Source organism: Pinus tabuliformis, chromosome 3_2, assembly GCF_031772625.1.
Source record: "Pinus tabuliformis cultivar Carrire ecotype Pingquan chromosome 3_2, CPIR1, whole genome shotgun sequence".
Taxonomy (NCBI): domain Eukaryota; kingdom Viridiplantae; phylum Streptophyta; class Pinopsida; order Pinales; family Pinaceae; genus Pinus; species Pinus tabuliformis.
Window position 1 is genome coordinate 1,097,676,140 of NC_142302.1, and position 21,136 is coordinate 1,097,697,275.

Consider the following 21,136-nt stretch of genomic DNA (forward strand, 5'->3'; position numbering starts at 1 on the left):
ATCCACCAGATGGATGTGAAGACTGCATTTCTCAATGGCTTCATACAGGAGGAGGTGTACATTGAGCAGCCACAGGGCTTTGAGGTGCATGGGAAGGAGTCCCCATGTGTGCAGACTGAAGAAGGCCCTTTATGGCCTGAAGCAAGCTCCCAGAGCTTGGTACTCCAGGATAGATACATATTTGCAGGGGATGGGTTTCACAAAGAGTGAGGCAGATCCGAACCTTTACTTTATTGTGATTGGTGAGGAGCCTCTCATTCTGGTGCTGTATGTGGATGACTTGGTCATTACAGGTGCAGAGAAACTCATAGAGCACTGCAAGAGAGATCTTGCGACGGAGTTTGAGATGAAGGACATCGGCTTGATGCATTACTTTTTGGTCTTGGAGGTGTGGCAGGAGGAGGGGCATTTCTTCCTGGGGCAGGGGAAGTATATTGTGGACATCCTTAGCAGATTCCACATGGAGGATTGTAGACCCATGTCGACACCGATGATCACCAACTGGAAGAAGCTTCATGCTTTGGATTTCGAGTTGGTGGATCCCACATTATACAGGCAGCTGATTGGTTCCTTGATGTATTTGGTCAACACTAGACCAGATATCTGTTTTGCAGTCAACACGATGAGTCAGTTTATGTGTGAGCCTAGGAAGGTTCACTGGGTGGCTGCAAAACACATTTTGCGGTACTTGCAGGGGACAGTGGATTATGGTCTGGACTACAGGCAGGGAGATGGAGTGAGATTGGCAGGATACACTGATTTTGATTGGGCAGGTTGTGCTTCTGATAGGAAGAGCACTTCAGGGTGCTGTTTTGGGTTGGGTCCAGCAGTAGTGTCATGGTTCAGCCAGAAGCAGCAGTCAGTAGCACTGAGTTCAGCGGAAGCAGAGTATATGGCAGCCAGTCTAGCTAGTTGTGAGGCCATTTGGCTTCGCAAGATGTTGTTTGGCTTATTTGGTCAGCCTTTGAGACCTTCAGTGATTTACTGTGATAATCAGAGTTGCATTAAACTCACGGAGAATCTAGTATTTCATGAGAGGTCAAAGCATATCGGGATCAGATATCATTTCATCAGAGAATATGTTCAGAAGGGAGCTGTGAAGCTTGAGTATATTTCCACTGATGAGCAGGTTGCAGATATTCTTACCAAAGCCTTACCACGGGGCAAGCATGTCTACTTCAGAGACAAGATGGGTGTGGTGAGGAACACCTTCCTCGGAAAGAGGGAGTGTTGAAATTTGGTACCGGAGGACAAGTGGTTCCTTAAGGCTTTGATCTTTGGCCTAGGGAAAAGTGTCCAAAAGAATTTAATTTTTCTCCTAAAGTGACTTTGTAATTTTTTTATAGAGTTAAATCTAATTTAAAAGTGACTTTAAGTGATAAAGTTACTAAGTCTAATTTTAAAGTGACTTTTATAAAGTCAATGAAAAATTAGAAAGGAAAAGTGACTTTGGAAATAACTGACTAAGTGGGTCTTTATTAAAGTGGGGTGAATTAAAAAATAAAAAGTGAGATTTAAATGAGCATTTAATCTCAGCCTTAGATCTCAATCTATTTCAGCCATTGGATTTAGGGATCACCCAAAAGTCACTTGGATCACCCAAAAGTCACTTGGGGTTAGATTAAAGGAGGAAAAGGTCATTCATTCTTTCATGAGCAGATTGGGAGAAGGAGAGCAAGAGAGCAAGAGAGATTTCTGAGCAGGGAGGAGAAGGAGACAGCAGCTTGGCACACATTCCAAGGCAACAGTTGAGCAGATTTGTACAGTTGATTCAGCACACAGTGAAAGGCAGATTTTGGCACGATTTTCGAGGAGTGGTTTGCACAAAAATCGAGGAGCAGTTTGTTGATTTTTCTGCACGCAAAACGAGGGCCGTACAGTGCATTTATTGCAGTCCGTACAACGCATTTAATGCTGGCCATACAACAGCATTTAATGCTGAAAGTGGGCACGAAAATCGAGGAGGCCGTACAACATTTATTGCTGTCCTGTTTGCTGTAATTTCCAGTTTGCTGTGAGGCATGGGAAAAGAGATAAGTTGTAAATTTGCTTGCTGATTTTTTTGCTGAATATTTCTCACTGTGAAAAATGCAATTTTCAGAAATAAAGAAGAGCTCTCAAACTGGTTTTCCCCAAGAGTTGTAGGGGGTTTTTCCAGGGTCACATTGACCAAAAATCTCAGTGTTTAAATGTGTTTTAATGGCTGTTTATTACTGCTGATTTTTATTTCTGCAATTTCCAGCATTCTGTAAAATTTTCAGAATTTGTGTTTTCAACAATATTTATTTTTTCAGCTTGTTAAATGTATGGTTATGGGAAAGGGCATTTAACTACATGGGAGAAATAAGGTGAAACTGAAAACCGGGGTGGGAAATAAAAAATTTCTACAATGGAGTCAAAAAAGGAGTTTCTAGAATAATATTAAAATAATCAAATAAGTTGCTTCTAGAGACTTGGAAATCTATCTATGGAGTATTTAAAAGGAGGAGGAGGAGATCATTTGGGATATCTTGGATTGGAGCATTTATCTTTGATGTGGATTGGAAAATTCAGTTCTCTACCATAGTAGCCCCAAGACGGAAACCCTCAGGTGATTCAGTGAGGGTGGGCAATTACCCTACTCTCCCCTCGATGAATTCATCCAAAATTCACAGGTTGCAGCTCATTGATTTTCAGTTTATTTTGGAGGCCAGTTGGAAATCTTTAGGCCATCACCTCAGCCATTCCCATTTTCTTGTATCAACATACATATTACATATTAATAAATTAAGGCTGAGATTCTCTGCATATTGTCTCGCTTATTTTTCAGTTGTCGAATCTATTTCCAGTTTTGTTGTTGGTTTGTTGTTGATTTTCTGGTTCATAATAGTGCACATTATTTATTTAAATTAATGGCAACTTTTCTGAAGCAATTATCTGCAAGATTTTTATTTGGGATATTACAAACTACCAGAGATGAATTCCCTGGAATATTATGTAAACAGATGCATGACAGTTTTGAAGAATCAACTTATTATTGGGTGAAAAACAGGAGTCTAATGCATTGTACTGAACCTTGAAAGTATCAATAGCAGCCATGAAACTTACTTGAAATAAAAGCCTCTTTCCATGACTTGTGGGTTGACAAAGATGGTGCAACTTCTCGCAGTGGAATCCCCTCATCAGCACAAATCCTGAGTTAAATAACAATAAGTCCCAAATAATCATAAGATATTTCAACTAAATAAAACAGGAAACAAGTATAATTGCTGCAATCGAAGGTACGCTGAAACAATAATAGTTCATAGCATGCTATGTAGCATAAGGACACTTCCCCTGCATTTCCCCATCCCCGGTGAATGGGATGATGGAGAAACAGCAGATATTTCCCATTGTGGAGACATCTGCAGCTCAACATCCCTTGAATGTCTAGGGGACACAGACATTGCTGAAACACTTGGTAACTGCTGAGCAACTCTGTTGAAAATGCCACCCCAAGAGGAGACAAAAAAGCACAACAAAATTAAATTGAAAACTACAAACACTAACCTACAGTAAAAACTAGCCTAGACCTAACCCCCATGGGCCATAAGCTAACTCAACTAATATAAAATGTTTGTCTTAATATTGGCTACCCCATGTAGCCATGGTGTTCCAAAAGCACAAAATTGGAACATAAGTAGGTCAGCAGCTTTAATATTGATACTTGAGAGAGTAGGATAGCTTTGGGTTGCAGCCTCATGTCGGAAACAGCGAGATTTAAGGGGAAGGCTATATTCAGCTGAAGTTTGCGAAGAATCCATCATTCAAGGAAAATTAATCTAGCCAGAGAAATTTTGGCAGGCTCAATAACTTCCTGTTGTAAGAACTTCATATCAATCTATCTATTGGTGTATATTTCTTTTTATTATCAATTAGAAAATCAATGATCATTCTAATATGATATCTGTGTAATTGTTAATGCATCGATGTTTGTACTTGTGTATCTATCATATTTTATTGTTTTTGGCTTTAAAGAATTAAGATATTAATTTTTTTACTTTTCTATATTTTTGAGGTCTTTTATTGGCATTGTCCATTGTGCCATCCTCTGAGACTTGTCCACGATATTATTCTTCAGAACCAAGAAACATTAAAAGTCTGTGAAGTCCTTGATGGTATAAAGGTGGTTTTTGGACAAAACCACAATGACCCATGGCTAACTCAGGTGGAAGACAAGTCAACTGCTGATTCAACCATGTCAGACTGAAACCAATTAGCCAGCCAAGTCAGCAATGACTTTGCTGACTGAGCTGCCTACACATGAACTTAGTCAACCTATTTTTTTCTCCTTTTTTTCTTTCTTAATAAGGAAGCCAAAATAACTAAAAGAACCTGACCCCACAATCACTAAACCCAACCCTGTAAACCCCCTCCTTTTGCCTCACAAATTTCTCATTTTGAGCATTTGAACATTTTGGAGTTGTAGCACTCAACAGATGTAGAAGCAAATTAGGAGTCGAGTCATGTTGGCTTGGGGTTTATTTTGGTGGGGAATTTATCTGCATTTGTTGTCTACACATTTGCTATGAGATTGAAGGAGATTTATCATTTTGGGAAAAACAATCCTGATCTGGTTTCAACCATGATACCATTTCTTTTATGTTAGGAATTAAATAATGTGATTTGAGTAATTAATTCCAGAAATTTGTGTAAATCTGTTAAAATTGGCAACTAGGGCCAAATTCCACTTTGGTCTGCTCCTTTGAGGAAGATTATTGTGGCATTGAATTCCTCTTTTCGAGAGGTCCAAAATCGACCTTAAGATCACCAAATTTGGATAAGGAAAAATATTTATTTACCTAAAAGAAATTCTACAAGTCATGACCTTATTAAGGCAGGAAAAATTCAAATTTGCCTCCAAAATGTTAAGGTCGGCTTCACCTCCATAAGGACAAATTGTTATATATATATATATATATAGGTGTAATCCATTCTCATTAGTCACATCAAATGCCTCAAAGCAAGTCTGAGGTAGCCGAGTTCAGAAGAAGGTTGAAGGGGTTTCTGTTTTGGGCTTTTCTTCCTTGCCACAGGGTCGAGATTATCATGTGAGACAGCCGCTGGACTAAAGGGAAAATTTTGTGCACTTTGTATGGGCCTTCTTGTCATTGCAGGATCAAATCAAAGAACAGAATATGAGGCCGAATTGTGTAATGATTTCTGGGCCTATTTATGATCATCTTAAGGGAGAATCTCTTATCTTGTGAGACCGCTCTCTTGATCTGTTGTCTCCGGAAGGGCCGCAGATTCTAGTTCAGAGGGCCGAGAGCAGCTTGTCTTAGATCTATATCATCCCTAAGGGCCAGCGAAGAGGAAGCTCCTTATATGTCAGGGTTAGCCGCAGTAGGAATGGAGGTGTGTTGGGTTGATTGAGTGAGACAGCAGTATACAGCATGCAGCCCTAACCAGTCCAGGAGTAACCGTTGTTGACATTGTGCTGGAGTTGCAGTCATTGAGCCACTTTCTTGTCCAAGGTTCAAAATAACAAATCAGTTTGACTGTGTTCTATTGTACTCTCTCTCTCTCTCTGCTGAACAATTGATATTAATAAGAAGATTTGATCAAGGGTTTTCCCCATATTGGGGTTTTTCCCTAGCTTGTGCCATATTATTGTGTTCTCTGGTCTTGGCTTGTCTTCATCATCTATTGCATATGTTCTTTCTTCAGTAACTGTCAATATTCATGTGATTGAATTAATAATTGGGCTAATATGGAATACTGAAGCTTCTAAAAGAACATGTCCTAAATTTAACATGGAATCAGAGTCAGTGAGGACAAGCCCAAGCAGGAGAAACAAAAACTCAGGTTTGTTTGCATAAAGACAGGAAGAAAATAAAGGAAGTCAAGAAGTCTGGACCGAGCTCCTAGATGAAGAAGCTTGCAGTTCTGGGGACTTTTGCAAACAGTGACTAGGCTGCAGTTTTGTGGATCAAGAGTGAAGATGTTTGAAGATCATATAAAATCTCTAAATTACCTGCGGCCAGGAAACAGACAGAGGGTTAATTTCTTTTTGGTGATTCGTTTGGGTTTTTAGGTTTACATATAGTGGATTCGTTTATGTCTTTTTTACAGGCAGATAGATTGCGGCCCTCTTAGGGTATCAGCCCAAACACATTTCGTGCACTGCTTTCATTTGGGTTTTTAGGTTTACTACATATAGTGGATTCGTTTATGTCTTTTTTACAGGCAGATAGATTGTGCCCTCCTAGAGTATCAGCCCAAACACATTTCGTGCACTGCTTTCCAAGAAGACCGAAACTTCTGAAGAAGCAAAAGCGCGAAGTGCTCTTTCTGCGGATAAGTCAGGTTGAGCAAAATCGAAGGAAAAAAATGTGTGGATTCTTCCTTTTGTCTGCGCTCAAGAAATTTTCTTTTGGATTGTATTGGTGAGGGTTTTGGGCACAAGGGTCATTGTTCTTTTCTTCTGCAGATGGAAGACGCTTGTTCTGAAATCAGCAACAGAATACAACCATGAGGCTTAGAATTTCTGTGTTACGATTCTTGGTTTGATAATTTTGGAGATCATACATCTATCCGCAGATCTGGAAGCTCGCATCTGTAGAAATCGCACAGATTCCTTGTAACTCACACTATCTGAGATTATCGAAGGAAAAGTGTTGAAGTGAGTCAACTTGCAAATTATGTTCACTGAGTGTTGAATGACTTAGTTCGAGGGAATTATCTTTTGCATAGATTGAGTTGCAAAACATGTTTTTGTCACTCTAAATCTATCTTTGTTGTGAAGTCGGATGCCTGCAAAAAGTACAGCGAGCAAGTAATGAATTTGCACTGACTACTGAATCCTGATACACACAAACTGTTCATAATACCCGACATGATTCATGTGGCATTGCGTCGAAGTGAAAAGCTCTGGTTGCTACAGTTTCTATCATATAGGAAAGCATCCGCTCATTACCTATAGAATTTGCATGACGGGGATCTGGCTGTGGTTGATGGTTTACCCTTCAGGACCCACGAAAAGCTTGACCCTTATTACATTAAAATCACAAATATAAAACTCAGCATGTATATCACTTAATACCAATATGTCGAATGGTTGTATGTTGCAAGTTATAAGAGATATTGTAGTAGTGAGGCTCTGAGTTTTTCCCCTGTTTTGGAATGCTTGGTGATTGGTAGAGTCCTGAAGATGAAATTACCACAGTTAAGGGCCAAACCGAGGCAACTGATCCCTACTTGGACAAATTCCTTAATATAGGAGAAAGAAGGGGAGCACATTTTAATATGAAGCTGCTAACTTTGCACAATTTACGATACATTTTTTTTCTGAGTGAAGAGTATTGGAAAACTCGTAAACAATGACATGGATTTTGTGTAATTCCATTAGTAGTCAGTCCAGTTGACATTGACCAATCCTTTTCTTTTTGGCATTATATATTCCAGAGCCACAGGAAGGAAGCATTGATATATATGAACCATAACAAGATAGATGAGTATACATCCCAGCGATGATTCCGTTCTTTTGAGGCATGTTTTTTTTTTATAGACTCAAGTCCCCACCAACAGAAAGCACCCTAACTGGCATTCCATACCAAACTTTTATGTCGATCTACAGTGTCCTATGACTTTCAAAAGAGATCAATATATGCAAGCTTGGCTTGTTGAGTCATTTGGAAATGCATTCATGTCCTCTGCAATGTACTTATTTTGAATTCTGCTTCTGATAAATGACATGACAAAACTCATTAGCAGAAAAGTATCAAAAGATTTGAAGCAATGTAAGAGACACACCATCTTCATCAAGACAGATCAGCATCAAAGGAGGTCATCCTCAGGCATTTCTAGTTACATCAGAACTTCAACTCACATGAGGTTTGACTTTTGCATGAAGTAGGGATAGCATCATGTTTGGAGTTAGCATCATATCAGCATCATACATACATACAATCAGTGTATTGGTATGTGTATGACATCCTTGCAGTCCAGAGGCTGTTATAATATTCTGGCAAGTCATTATGATCTAAGTTATCTATCCTTCTGTTGAACTTCCAGCTCCTCTTCAAAATCCTTATCGTTGTTCTCCTGTTGTTTCTAGCATAATTAGGACAATGGATCATTAGTTAGATCTCATCACCTTGTCCTTCAGTCTCAGACAGTAGCTCAAAAAGGTTTATTACATCTGCACCTTCTACTGGGACAAATGGTGATGATATATGTTTCTATCCATTGACATAATCTGCCCAATATCAGATGAGCCATCTTATGGAGATTTTTTGTCTTATAGCAGCTACAGGCATCAAGAAGTGAAAGCATCTGATTCCAGAATCAATCCTCCTTCTGTTGAAATGCTTCAATTCTGTAACTCTCAAGAAGGAATGGTCTTCCTGAAAGAATAAAGACCTTCAGCTATCAAGGATAGATCCCTGTAAAGATTTTTAGTCCTATGCAGCATCAGTCGTTCTATGTATGGCACTGCCCTATGCATGATATCTTAGCAAATGCAACTCAGCATCATCTATGTTCCCTTTTCAGTCCAGCATCATGTATGATATCATTACAAGTCCAGTAGCCGTGATAATATGTTGATGACAGTGTTACAGTCTTGTTCACAAACGAAGTTGTGAACAAGACAAATGTAAACGTTGGATAGACTTTTTTTTAAAAAGGATCATCTACTATGAAGAAGCTACCAGAATCTGTCAGCACCTTTATGAAAAGGGGCACAACTCACTTGAAGCTTTCATACTTAAAGATCAGCTAGGAGAAGAAGTGGATGGCACTTTGAAACAGTTCTTTGTATTGATCCCTATCAGCATAGGTGCCTTGAAGAAAGTGCATGACTTCTTAAGCACGATGAACAAAAGACCCTGATTCTGGCATCTTGGTTGCCTTAAGTGTAGATATATTGGGTAAATTGATACGTTGATGGTTGTCATCTTGCAATTGTAATCTCATAATAAGATCTCTTCTTCCTGGGTGAAGAAAGGCTTCAGAATTTTTCTTGGACCTGAAGCCTTCTAGAAGTTGATTTCTCTCATATGAGAAACTCTTGATTGAAGGATAAATAACCATCTAAATCAAGACTTCAGAGGGAGCAGTTAAATATTATCTTCATCAAAAAATGCAAGAAGCAGAGAATTGTTAAGTGCTGTCAAGATCTATGTTGTAAATCAACATGTTTGCTATATAAACATCTATATGTTGTTGAATAGAGCTATGAGACTCCCATCAATCTAGTCTTGAAAGTAGCTTAGCACTATTCCCTATATAAAGGGATCCTTGGTTAAAGATTGAAGATTGAGCTCTGGGAGCTCCTAAAGACTTGGGGTACTTATTGAGCTATAAGTGACCATAGGGTGAGTGGTTCACCTTCCCCTATTTGGTGCGTTGTGTACAGGATGAGTGGTTCACCTTCCCCTATGATACCCCATGGTGGTTGACATGTGTGTAGGGTGAGTGGTTTACCTTCCCCTACGATTGTGGACACATGTATGTAGGGTGAGTGGTTCACCTTCCCCTACTGTTGATGACATATGCATAGGATGAGTGGTTCACCTTCTCCTATGGCATATGAGCAGGATGAGTGGTTCACCTTCTCCTGCGGATACCCTAGTGAGAGATGCATTCAGGCATCTGTGTTTTGACATGTCGATGGGATGTGGTTCATCCTTTCCCCACATGTAGGATGCTTATTCTCAACGTTCTGTGGTTGACATGTCGGTGGGGCGTGATTCATCCTTTCCCACGTGTAGGATCCTTCCTACGATTGATTGTTGTGACTTGTGTTTGTAGGATGTGGTTCGACCTTTCCCTACATGTGATTGTTACTTGTGTTTGTAGGATGTGGTTGGTCCTTTCCCTACTTGTAATTGTGATGTGTGATTGTAGGATGTGGTTCGTCCTTTCCCTATGTGTTGTTGTGAGCAGGATGTAATACATTCTTTCTCTGTTGTTGATTCAGTATCATCCTACCCATGTAGTCCGGGACATATGGGAAGTACCTCTCATCTAGCCAATGAGTTCGGAAAAGTGGTTAGGGACCATAGCACTACCGATGGACGCATCGGGTAATGTCGTACTCCCTATGACTAGGATGCATGGTGTTCTTCAACTTGATCTAGGATCAAGTCTGATTGAGGTTTTACCTCTAGACTGACTTTTGTCAATAGAGAGTGATAAAGTCTTGTGACTCACTCTCGATCAATTCTTCTTCATTATTACATCAGTGTTCAGCAGAGCAGAGATGGGATTCAGAGATGGTTCATGGTGTCAGGATGGCTTTATGATCAGTGACAGTGGTTGATGGTTTGATAGGTGGAATTCTCCCTAGTTGAGAGGGAGTGTTAAAATTGGCAACTAGGGCCAAATTCCACTTTGGTCTGCTCCTTTGAGGAATATTATTGTGGCATTGAATTCCTCTTTTCGAGAGGTCCAAAATCGACCTTAAGATCACCAAATTTGGACAAGGAAATATATTTATTTACCTAAAAGAAATTCTACAAGTCATAACCTTATTAAGGCGAGAAAATTGAAAATTTGAAATTCAAATTTGCCTCCAAAATGTTAAGGTCGGATTCACCTCCATAAGGACAAATTGTTATATGTATCGATATCCTTCATTCTCATTAGTCACATCAAATGCCTCAAAGCAAGTCTAAGGTAGCCGAAATCAGAAGGTAGAAAGGGTTTCTGTTTTGGGCTTTTCTTCCTTGCCACAGGGTAGAGATTATCATGTGAGACAGTCGCTCGACTAAAGGGAAAGTTGTGTGCACTTTGTATGGGCCTTCTTGTCATTGCAGGATCAAATCAAAGAACAGAATATGAGGCCAAATTGTGTAATGATTTTTGGGCCTACTTATGATCATCTTACAGGAGAATCTCTTATCTTGTGAGACTGCTCTCTTGATCTGTTGTCTCCGGAAGGGCAGCAAATTCTAGTTCAGAGGGCCAAGGGTAGCTTGTCTTAGATCTATATCATCCTTAAGGGCCAGCAAAGGGGAAGCTCCTTATATGTCAGGGTTAACTGCAGTAGGAATGAAGGTGTGTTGGGTTGATTGAGTGAGACAGCAGTATATAGCATGCAGCCCTAACCAGTCCAAGAGTAACCGCTGTTGACATTTGTTGAATTTTCTAAGTCTATCCATTAGAAAATTAATCTGTATTATGCTGGTTTATTTCTTCTACTTGTAAATTTTGAACAAGTTATTTAAAACATTTTAAAACCGAAATAAAAACAATACAGTCACAAAATCTACAAATCATCAGCTAAAAGAAAACAAACACATAAGTGACACCGTTATTTTTGGACAAATGTCCCCGGAAAAACCCAATGCAGGAAAACCAGTGCAGCTACTCTGAGGGTATATTATTATGCAGTATTTCCTTGAGCACAACTGGGTGCCTAACCGGCTCACCCGATAGAGAAAAATACACGGCAGCAATACCTCACTATTCGGAAACAGGTATTTAGAAAACCTGTCCCACGAAACGCTCTCCGACGACTTTGAAGCTTAGCATTGGCCCTTCTGGGCTCTGCGCCAGCCTCCTGTTGCACTGCGTCAGCCTCAGGACCCTCTGCGTCAACCCTCTGAGGCACTGTGCAACCTCTGGGACCCTTTGCATCATTCCCTCTGCCTTCTGCGTGGACGACACAGTCCCTCTGGGCTCTACACTGTCTCTGTTGGGCTCTGTGTGGCCTGCTCTGGCTGCTACTCTCACTCTTTGCTTCTACGTTGGTCTCTTGGCACTGTCTTTGCCTCTCTGCCCAGTACTCACTGCCCCTTGCTGCGAATCACTGATTCACTTTTGCTTAGCAACCCCGCTCTAGTAAAATGAATGACTGATCACTCTAGTGTTTCCTCCAACTGACCCTCAAGCCTCCTCTTATACTTTTCTTGTTGGTCCTTCAACGACCGAGATTAAATCTCTAATCAACGACTAAGATTAGATTTGTCTTGATCCATGACTTTTGGAACTTTCTAACACAGTTTTATATTAATAACCATTAATATTTTATTTTTCTTAAGTTTAGACTTAGGAACTCCATTAAAAATATTAATTATTTTAATATCTCCCAAATCAGGTACAATCTATCCAACCAATTATGGGTCTTGGAGATCTCATGTGCTTTAGCCTCTCCACCAATTTTCATTGCTATAGCACATCTGATGCTACCCCAAATCAACACTCCCTCTTAGCGAGGACTGCGCTCTAGTAATACTCCACACTGAGCATCACTCTGATCATACAGCACCAGTACCTGTGTTGATGCTAGGCCTCCCTGCCCAACATCCTACGCATTATTGCATCATGTACTGTTGTCGCCCATGGCCCTCCCACTGCCACTGCTGCATCCGTATGGCAGCTCCCTCTGGATCTATGTTGCTGCTGGTCCATCCTCCCAACACTGCATCTACACTGCAACCCCCTCTCATCATGTTGCATCGTGCTACTACATGCTACTACTGCTACTGCACTGCAACTCAATTACTGAGAAGTAAGTAACTGATCTACCCAACTTCTGACATCCCTGTCAGGCTAGAAACACTCCCGATGTTGAAGCTCCCTCTACCGCTAACAAGTGCTCCCTCTACTGACCTCTACGTTGCTGCAACAACTCCCTGCATCTCGCACCGTTGCAAACCTCTCTGTGCCATCCTGTACCGTTACAACACTCCTGTGCCTCTCGCGTTGCCCAGGGACTCCTGCACTGTAGCACTCTCCATCGCTTCATCCACATCCGTCTCTACCCACATCCGCTAGTCCTTCTACTCTCTCCTCAGGGCTCCCATAGCAAGGTATAATCCAAGAGGTTGGGTACCTCAAGGATCCTGCCCCTCATCACCTGTAGTCCTTTTGACTACAGCTCGATGTCTCCCCACTTCTTCTCGAGTGGCACATGAGCACTCATGGCACAATCGTCATCCTCCTCGACTTCTTTCCCCGCCTTCGCTAGCACTGCCTTAGAGTCAAAAGCCTCTCCCTTGTTATTCTTCCTCGGACAATGGTTCACATAGTGACCCAGTTCCCCACAGTGGAAGCACTTGACCTTGGAGAGGTCCTTCTTCTTCCTCTTCTCCTGCTTTCCCACAAATGCCAAAGTTGCATCCTCTTCTTCTTCCTTCTTGATCCTGACCCCTTTGCTGCTACTTCCCACCTTGCTCAATCGCCTGGTCTCCTCTTGACGAAGAGCCGACCACAATTCTTCCCAATCTGGAATATCCGCCCTACCCAGTATCCCCTGGACAAATGTCTCCCACTCCTCGAAGACTACGTTAAGTGCGGTCCTTACCATCAACTCTTCATCCAGCGTGGCTCCTATGGAAGTCAGTTGGTCCCGGATCTCCTTCAACCGACCGAGGAAGTGATCTATCTGCTCCCCCTTCTGCATCTAGTATGACCTTAGCTGATTCTCAAGTAACATCTTCCTCTGCACGGAAGTATGTTGGTACAATGTCTTCAAGGTGTCCCACATCTCCTTTGTCGTCTCCTTCTCGGCAATATGTTGGACCACATGATCCTTGACCCCATCAAGGATGATGCATTTTGCCTTGGCCATTGCCTCCTCGTACCTTTCATTAGCTACCGAGTCAACTGGGATAGCCATTACTCTCAAGGTGAAGCCCTTGATGCGATGTTTATCTAGAATGGACAGGATCCTAGCCTTCCAGACCACAAAGTTGGACGCTCCATCTAGCCTATCTTGATCCCTCAGCCCATTCACGGCCATCTCTCTGCTCTTCTCTGTCGACTCCTCTAAGTCTCTCTACTTCCTGCCTGGAAGTTCTCGGTTCGACTCCTGCTGAGCCTTTATACTTCCCATCTGGAAGTTCTCTTCTGGACTCCCTTTGAGTCCTGATTTCCTTCCTGGAAATCCTTTTGCCAACCATCAAGTTACTCCTCTCCGATCTTCTGTGCAACTGCAACACTGATTCGGATTCCTTGGCTAGACATCCGCCTTGGCAGCAACTCCCTCTACCTTGGTTTTGCCCTGTTAGGTACTGTTCTGACCACAGTACCCCACCAGCTTCGCCCCAACAACTGAAGGATTGAAACTCTTGACTCTACGCAATCCCGCCACCGGCAAAACAACTCCCTCAACCAACTATGTCAACCCTCCTGGCCTCTGCGTGAGCCTGTTTCTGCCCTCCTCAGCCTCTATGTTGGCCTCTCTCAAGCCCAGACTAATGACGCAGTCCCTCTGCATCAATCCTTCCTCTGTCGCTTTCTGCAAGGATCAACTCTGTCAATCGGGACAGCTGAATCTGCTGCAAATGCTCTGCTCAGTTGATGCCTTCAGCTTTCCTGTGATCTACAACCATGTTCTGATACCATGTTGAATTTTCTAAGTCCATCCGTTAGAAAATTAATCTGTATTCTGTTGGTTTATTTCTTCTACTTGTAAATTTTGAACAAGTTATTTAAAACATTTAAATACTGAAATAAACAAAACACAGTCACAACATCTACAGATCATCAGCTGAAAGAAAACAAACACACAAGTGACACCGTTATTTTTGGACAAATGTCCCCGAAAAAACCCAATGCGGAAAAACTAGTGCAGCTATTATGACGGTATATTATTATGCAGTATTTCCTTGAGTAAAACTGGGTGCCTAACCGGCTCACCCGACAGAGAGAAATACACGGTAGCAATACCTCACTATTCGGAAACAGGTATTTAGAAAACATGTCCCATGAAACCCTCTCCAACAGCTCTGAAGCTCAGCACGGGCCCTTCTAGCCTCTGCGCCAGCCTCCTGCTGCACTGCATTAGCGCCAGGACCCTCTGCATCAGCCCTCTGAGGCACTGCGCAGCCTCTGGGACCCTCTGCATCACTCCCTTTGCCTTCTGCGTGGATGACGCAGTCCCTCTGGGCTCTGCACTATCTCTAATGGGCTCTGCGTGGCCTGCTCTCGCTGCTGCTCTCGCTTTCTACTTCTATGTTGGTCTCTTGGCATTGTCTCTGCCTCTCTGCCCAGTACTCACTGCCCCTCGCTGTTGATCACTGATTCACTTTTGCTCAGCGACCCCGCTCTAGCAAAATGAATCATTGATCACTCTGGTGTTTCCTCCAACTGACCCTCAAGCCTCCTCTTATACTTTTCCTATTGATCCTTCAACGACCGAGATTAAATCTCTAATCAACAGCTAAGATTAGATTTGGCTTGATCCATGACTTTTGGAACCTTCTAACCCAGTTTTATATTAATACCCATTAATATTTTATTTTTTCTAAGTTTAGACTTAGGAACTCCATCAAAAATATTAATTATTTTAATATCTCCTGAACCGGGTACAATCTATCCAAACCATTTCTGGGTCTTAGAGATCTCATGTGCTTTAGCCTCTCCACCAATTTTCATGGTTAGATCACATCCAATGCTACCCCAAATCAACAACATTGTGCTGGAGTTGCAGTCATTGAGCCACTCTCTTGCCCAAGGTTCAAAATAACAAATCAATTTGGCTGTGTTCTATTGTACTCTCTCTCTCTCTCTGTTGAACAATTGATATTAATAAGAAGATTTGATCAAGGGTTTTTCCCTGGCTTGTGCCATATTATTGTGTTGTTTGGTCTTGGCTTGTCTTCGTCATCTATTGCATATGTTCTTTCTTCAGTGACTCTCAATATTCGTGTGATTGAATTAATAATTGGGCTAATATGGAATACTGAAGCTTCTAAAAGAACATTGTCCTAAACTTAACAAAGTCAAAGAACACATTTTTGGTCATTGTATCCAAGGTGCAAAGTTGCACAGGATCATGAGTGCAGGGTGCACATTTCTAGGATTAACTTTAGCATGGATCAAAGTGACAACTCAACCGTGTTGCAGAACCTTAATATTTGAAGCACTCAATTTCGATATGGCGTCCTGGTCACACAGTCAATAAACCTTGGAAGCACTTATAGATAGTTGTGCTACTATTCCCAATCCAAGAATGGCTTGATCCAGGTCTGTCATAGACATAGTCAAGGGCCATCAATGGGCCCCTAAAAGTGGCGATGTCAAACAAGTTGTTGTGTTATATTGTCTAGTTATCCAGGGTTGGCAAATTGATTGTGGTTGACTGAATAGCTTATAACAGTTTGAGGACAAACAAAGCTTCTTCACATTATACAGTTTGTGGTCATGCGCAAATAATTTTAGAGCTTGTTGGGGTTTAACAGTGTTACCAAACTCCTCCAAGTTCGAGTTGACTCCAGAGCCTGACTTTTTTCAGTGTGAAATTGAGTTAATTCAGCTCTATTCCAAGTCTGAATTGGCCTAGAGGAAATAGAGTCAAGTCAGCTCCATTCCAAATCTGACTTGGCCTGGAGTCACACTCGCAAGTTTGACTTGCAAGCATGAGTCAAGCTCTCATGTGAGTAAAATTGACTAAACATGACTTTGACTAATGGATCTTCCGAGTCAAAGTTAACCCCCCATTTATAAAAGACAAAACATGCACCCATTTTGGTTGTTTTTCTGACTTGTTTACAGACATCTAGTAGACTTGTAAACTATCTAGATCCATGGTGTTTTATAATATGTACTGTTATGTGTAATTTTAAATGAGTAATTAATATGGTTTAGTCTTCACTGTAATTGTATCTCCGTCTGGAATTTTCACTAATGTTTCAAGTCATACCTATGACTTGTGTTTGAAAATTTGTTCTATAGGCACCGTAAACTTTCATTTTAATCACCTGACATCATGAAGGCAGTTGCCTCATCATTTATGAAACCAAAATTTTCTGTATTTTACTTGGACGAGTTTGTGGTGGCTCCATGACATCCTTTGATATTAATTTGTTAAACATGCCTTTAACATTGTAATTGCATTTGCAAAAGCTTTGCATGAGATGACTGTCCAACATTGTATGTGTGTGAAAGACGGCTTTATATGAAATAACTGCCCGATATTTGTACATTTATGAAAGAATATAGTGTTCATTAGGGCACATTCATGCTTGAGAAGACATTCTTTTCTATCATCGGTCAATAATTGGAAATGTTTTTTTTTTCCTTTATTTTTCTTATTGAAATAAATCAATCAGAACAATCCAAAATAGTTATATTTACAAGATTAATAGAGTTCCTCAAGATATGCACCACCTAATGGCCACAAGATTCAATAGCAATATGCTAAAGGCTCAATGTGGGAAATATAGAAAACAGGGGAGAGCTGTGAAGCTGCTTAGTCCCCACCTTTTTAAAAAGTTATAAATGTTAATTAGATTAATTTCATTGCTGTACTATGTTACAATTTTTGGGTTTGCAGTTTATAACTTTTCCAAAGCTCCATATGTCATCACTAGATTTCTTGCGAACGTCCACAGATTAGTCACAAATAATGTACTAGTGGTTATTGTTTATAGCTATGTCAGAAACGTGGCATTGTATCTCAATCCTAAACAGAGGCACAACTTCTGTATGTGTTATTTTCTTTGTTTGTGATGTTTGCAGATGTTTTCTGTATGTTTTTATATCTTTATTTTTTATAAAAGGACAATGCAGGCCTGCCTTTCCCAAATCTATTAATATTAAAATATAGTGTAGCTAGGTTGAAAGGAAGATCTCTTTTTAGTTTAGCAACGGTGTAAATTTCTCTACTATTATAATCGTTTCCACTTTAACTAATCATAACTTTGGTTGGACTTCTGTATGTGTTCTTTTCATTGTTTGTGATGTTTGTAGATGTTTCCTGTATGTTCTATATTTTTATTTTTTTATACGATGACACTACAAGTCTGTCCTTCCCAATTCTTATTAATACTAAAATATAGTGTAGCTAGGTTGGAAGGAAGATTCCTTATTAATTTAGCAACACTGTGAATTTCTCTATTATTATAATTACTTCAAGTAATTATAACGTTGGTTGGATTTGTAAAGTCAACTTCCAAATGCAAAAATATGTTAAGTAGCCTTGTGAATATCAGATCAAACACTAATGTTGTTATCCATTAATTTTTGGCGTGATAATATTTTCAAGAAGTCGATTCTTTCAATATACGTAATATAATTGTTTATCAGGGTTAGCCCAAGTGGTTGGGACTTGGGATGATAATGTCAGCCACTTCAATTTGAATCTTGGCTAGCCTTGTTTGGTATGGTTTGCAGGTTACTTTATCAGGCCAGGGGGGATTTTTCTTGGTAGTAGTGCTGTGCGATCCTTGGTGACAGCAATGATTGTATGTCCTAGTTACCGATTTCTACACTTGATACAATATATTTTAAAAATAAAGTTATCGATATTGACACATTTATTAGGCATAAGCTACATACTCTCCCCATATAAACAACCCCATTAGCTTATTTATTGGGGACAGGCAGCACTTCACTTCCCTAGAGCTATGTGAGTCAAGGTAGGCATGCATGTAAGTAGTGCCTATGGTAGCCTATGATTCAGGGGGTAGTGGATAAGGGTAGGTATGCATTAGTGCTTATAGAGGATGGTATGGTCACAAGGAAAAGTAGGTAGGGGCCTATAAGTAGTGCTTATGCCTATAGGTAGTATGCCTATTCTCGTAGTTTGTGGGTATGCCCCTGGCCTTTGCGTAGAGCAATATGCCCCTCCCTAGTATGCTGTCAATGAAGTGGACTAGGCGGGCATGTGAGTTAAGGTAGGCATGCATGGCAGGGAGCCCCCCCCTATCCATCTTTAATTTTATATGGACTTACGCCAAAGGAAAGGAAGGAATGACATGAGTGTGTCAAAGGGGATGTAATAAGTGCTCTATGGGTATTAGGGTGAGGGTTGCCAGTTGTATTAGGGTGGGGTCTAGACATGTGAGTGAACCTCAACCTACTCCTAACTATCTTCATCAACTTCTACCTAGCTCCCTCTACATCTACACATACCTAACACTACATAGGATATAGATTCTTTTGGGGAGGTAGAGGAGGGGTGTTGCTTCTTATTCATGTGAATCATTATTTATTTGTACAAATTCATTTTAATGAGGGCTTGCACTACAATAAGAGCCATAATACCCATCAGCATCTTCAATGTCATATTCTTCTCTAAGGCCTACATGCATAGCACAAACCCTAGCATCACACAAGCATAATCTCTACATGTCTTATTGTAGGTTTTCCTCATGAAACTCAATGTCTCCAAGACAAGTACAAAGATAGAGTACAATGAAGATAATAAATACAAGAGCTCTATCCTTCCTTACATGTACAATAGGTGAGTGAGGGTAACATAAAATAAGGACATAAATCCATACAAGTAACCAATAAGGCAACTAGACAAGGAGCACTCTACATACAAGGATGTACATGTGTCAAACTAGGGTCTATACAACCCCCAAAATGAAACACCCTCCAAGCGTGGTCTTCCTTGGGCTCAACACACCTCTTCCAAGTTGGTGGGTTCTACAATAGGCTATTAGTGCAACACTTCCTCTTCCACAATGGTATGCCATCCAAGTGTCCTAATGTAAGGAGCTCCTCCTCTAACTGTTAAATTCTCTTATACCAGATCTGATCTACTTTACATCGACAATTTATTAAAAACCCAAAAAATATTTATCTCAAATATATTTGAAATTGTTGATAAGATAAATAAAATGGTATATTAATTCAAAGAATTAAATGCAGCGAAAGTAAAGTAGGGAAATCAATCACACTACAAGAGAAAATTTGTGCCCAACACAAACTTCATTCATATTAAATTTCTCAGGAAAATTTGGGCCTTGATCCACAAAGAATACACAGAAAAATATAATTGTTGGGAACCTGGAAACTCGGCCTCACTAGAAAAACCAGCCCCTAGAAATTGACCCTCCCAAAGAAACTAGTCCCTTGAGTATTTGACCTATCTCACTAGCAAATCAGCACCCTTTCCTCTCACCTCGTACAACCCCCGTGCACTTGAGAAAATCAGCCTCTCTAGATATTTCAGCCTCCTCCATAATTCGGCCCTCCTATTCAGCAACTCCACCTCCCTATTTCTTGAACTTGACCTCCCTTAATCTCTCTCTAAATTCCCTATTGCACTCCTCCTGACTTCCCTTCAGTCTAGTCAAGCATCTCACTCTAGAGAAAATCGCTTCCTCCACAATTGTATATCTTCACCTCTCCCTTAAGCTTAATTTATAATTTTATTAAGCCAAAATCCCTAACCCTAATCTCATAAGTGATCAATGGATAGGATTAAATCCTAAGCCTCACTTGAGATCAACGGTTGGGATTATATCGAAGTCCCTTAAATAATTTTATTATTTATCCTTAAAACTTTGACCTAATAGAGAACAATAACTGATTAGATTAATTATTGTACTTTTCCTAAGTTAACCTTAGGAAAGAAATCATAAAATCACTTACTCCACCAAGCAAGCACCTAAAGAGGCAATCAAATATCTTCTACATGCTAAGACACCAAGCCAATGTAGAAGACCTTCTGAGGCTACAAAATCAACACTACCTTTCATGTGCCCAATGCTATTCTTATTTGTGCCAATCTTATCAGTAAGCTCCAATGATCCTCCTCCACATGTGCGTCTCGATCCATCACCAACATCCACGAAGTATGCCCCTCAACCCAACCTTCCTCAAGTTAAGTGTCCAACCCCTAAGGTATATATCATATTGTTCCAAGCATCCAACACTCCTAGGTAGGTACCTCCTCTAATCGAGTTGACTCTTCCATTTTGTGCAGTCAATGGGTTGGTCACCATGCTGACTAAGATAACAATATCCTAGCTATGGGTGCCATTCTATCCCTCTAACCAAGGTCAATCACGCACCCAAATTGAGCCCTGAGCCATCCATATGTCCATGAATCATCACCAAGGAGCTAAGAGACATAGCACTCTCTTAACAAGGTAAAATTAATTTTGTAGTAACCCCAAAAGTTAACATTTTGGCCATTAATGGACATTAATATAAATTAATTTCATTTGTATGACATGGCTAAACTGTGAGAAATGAAGCAACTACCTACTAGAATGCAAATCTTTCGAGATTGGTGGGGATGTTTTAAAATATGAAAATGGAGACCACATGTATGAGTGTGAACATCTTTGTATCAAGGGCATCAAAAGAGGTTAAATTCAAGTAATACATCCTTCACCAGGATTTCCTAAGCTTTTTTGGGAGGATTAGAATAGAGTGAGTCCAAGCAAACCTCCTAAAAGGTGTTGTTTCGATTAGTTTTTCTTAA

At 40.5% G+C, this 21,136-nt stretch overlaps 1 protein-coding gene across 2 annotated transcripts in view; it reads right to left on the reverse strand.

Annotated features, from left to right (window-relative positions):
• LOC149184499 (D-aminoacid aminotransferase-like PLP-dependent enzymes superfamily protein) overlaps positions 1–21,136 on the reverse strand; it is a 156,703-nt gene that overhangs the window by 82,222 nt on the left and 53,345 nt on the right. For both annotated transcript variants that reach the window (XM_089417546.1, XM_089417544.1), the window contains exon 5: positions 3,088–3,173. In XM_089417546.1, the coding sequence (XP_089273672.1) occupies positions 3,088–3,173 (86 nt within the window). The remainder of the gene's footprint in view (positions 1–3,087; positions 3,174–21,136) is intronic.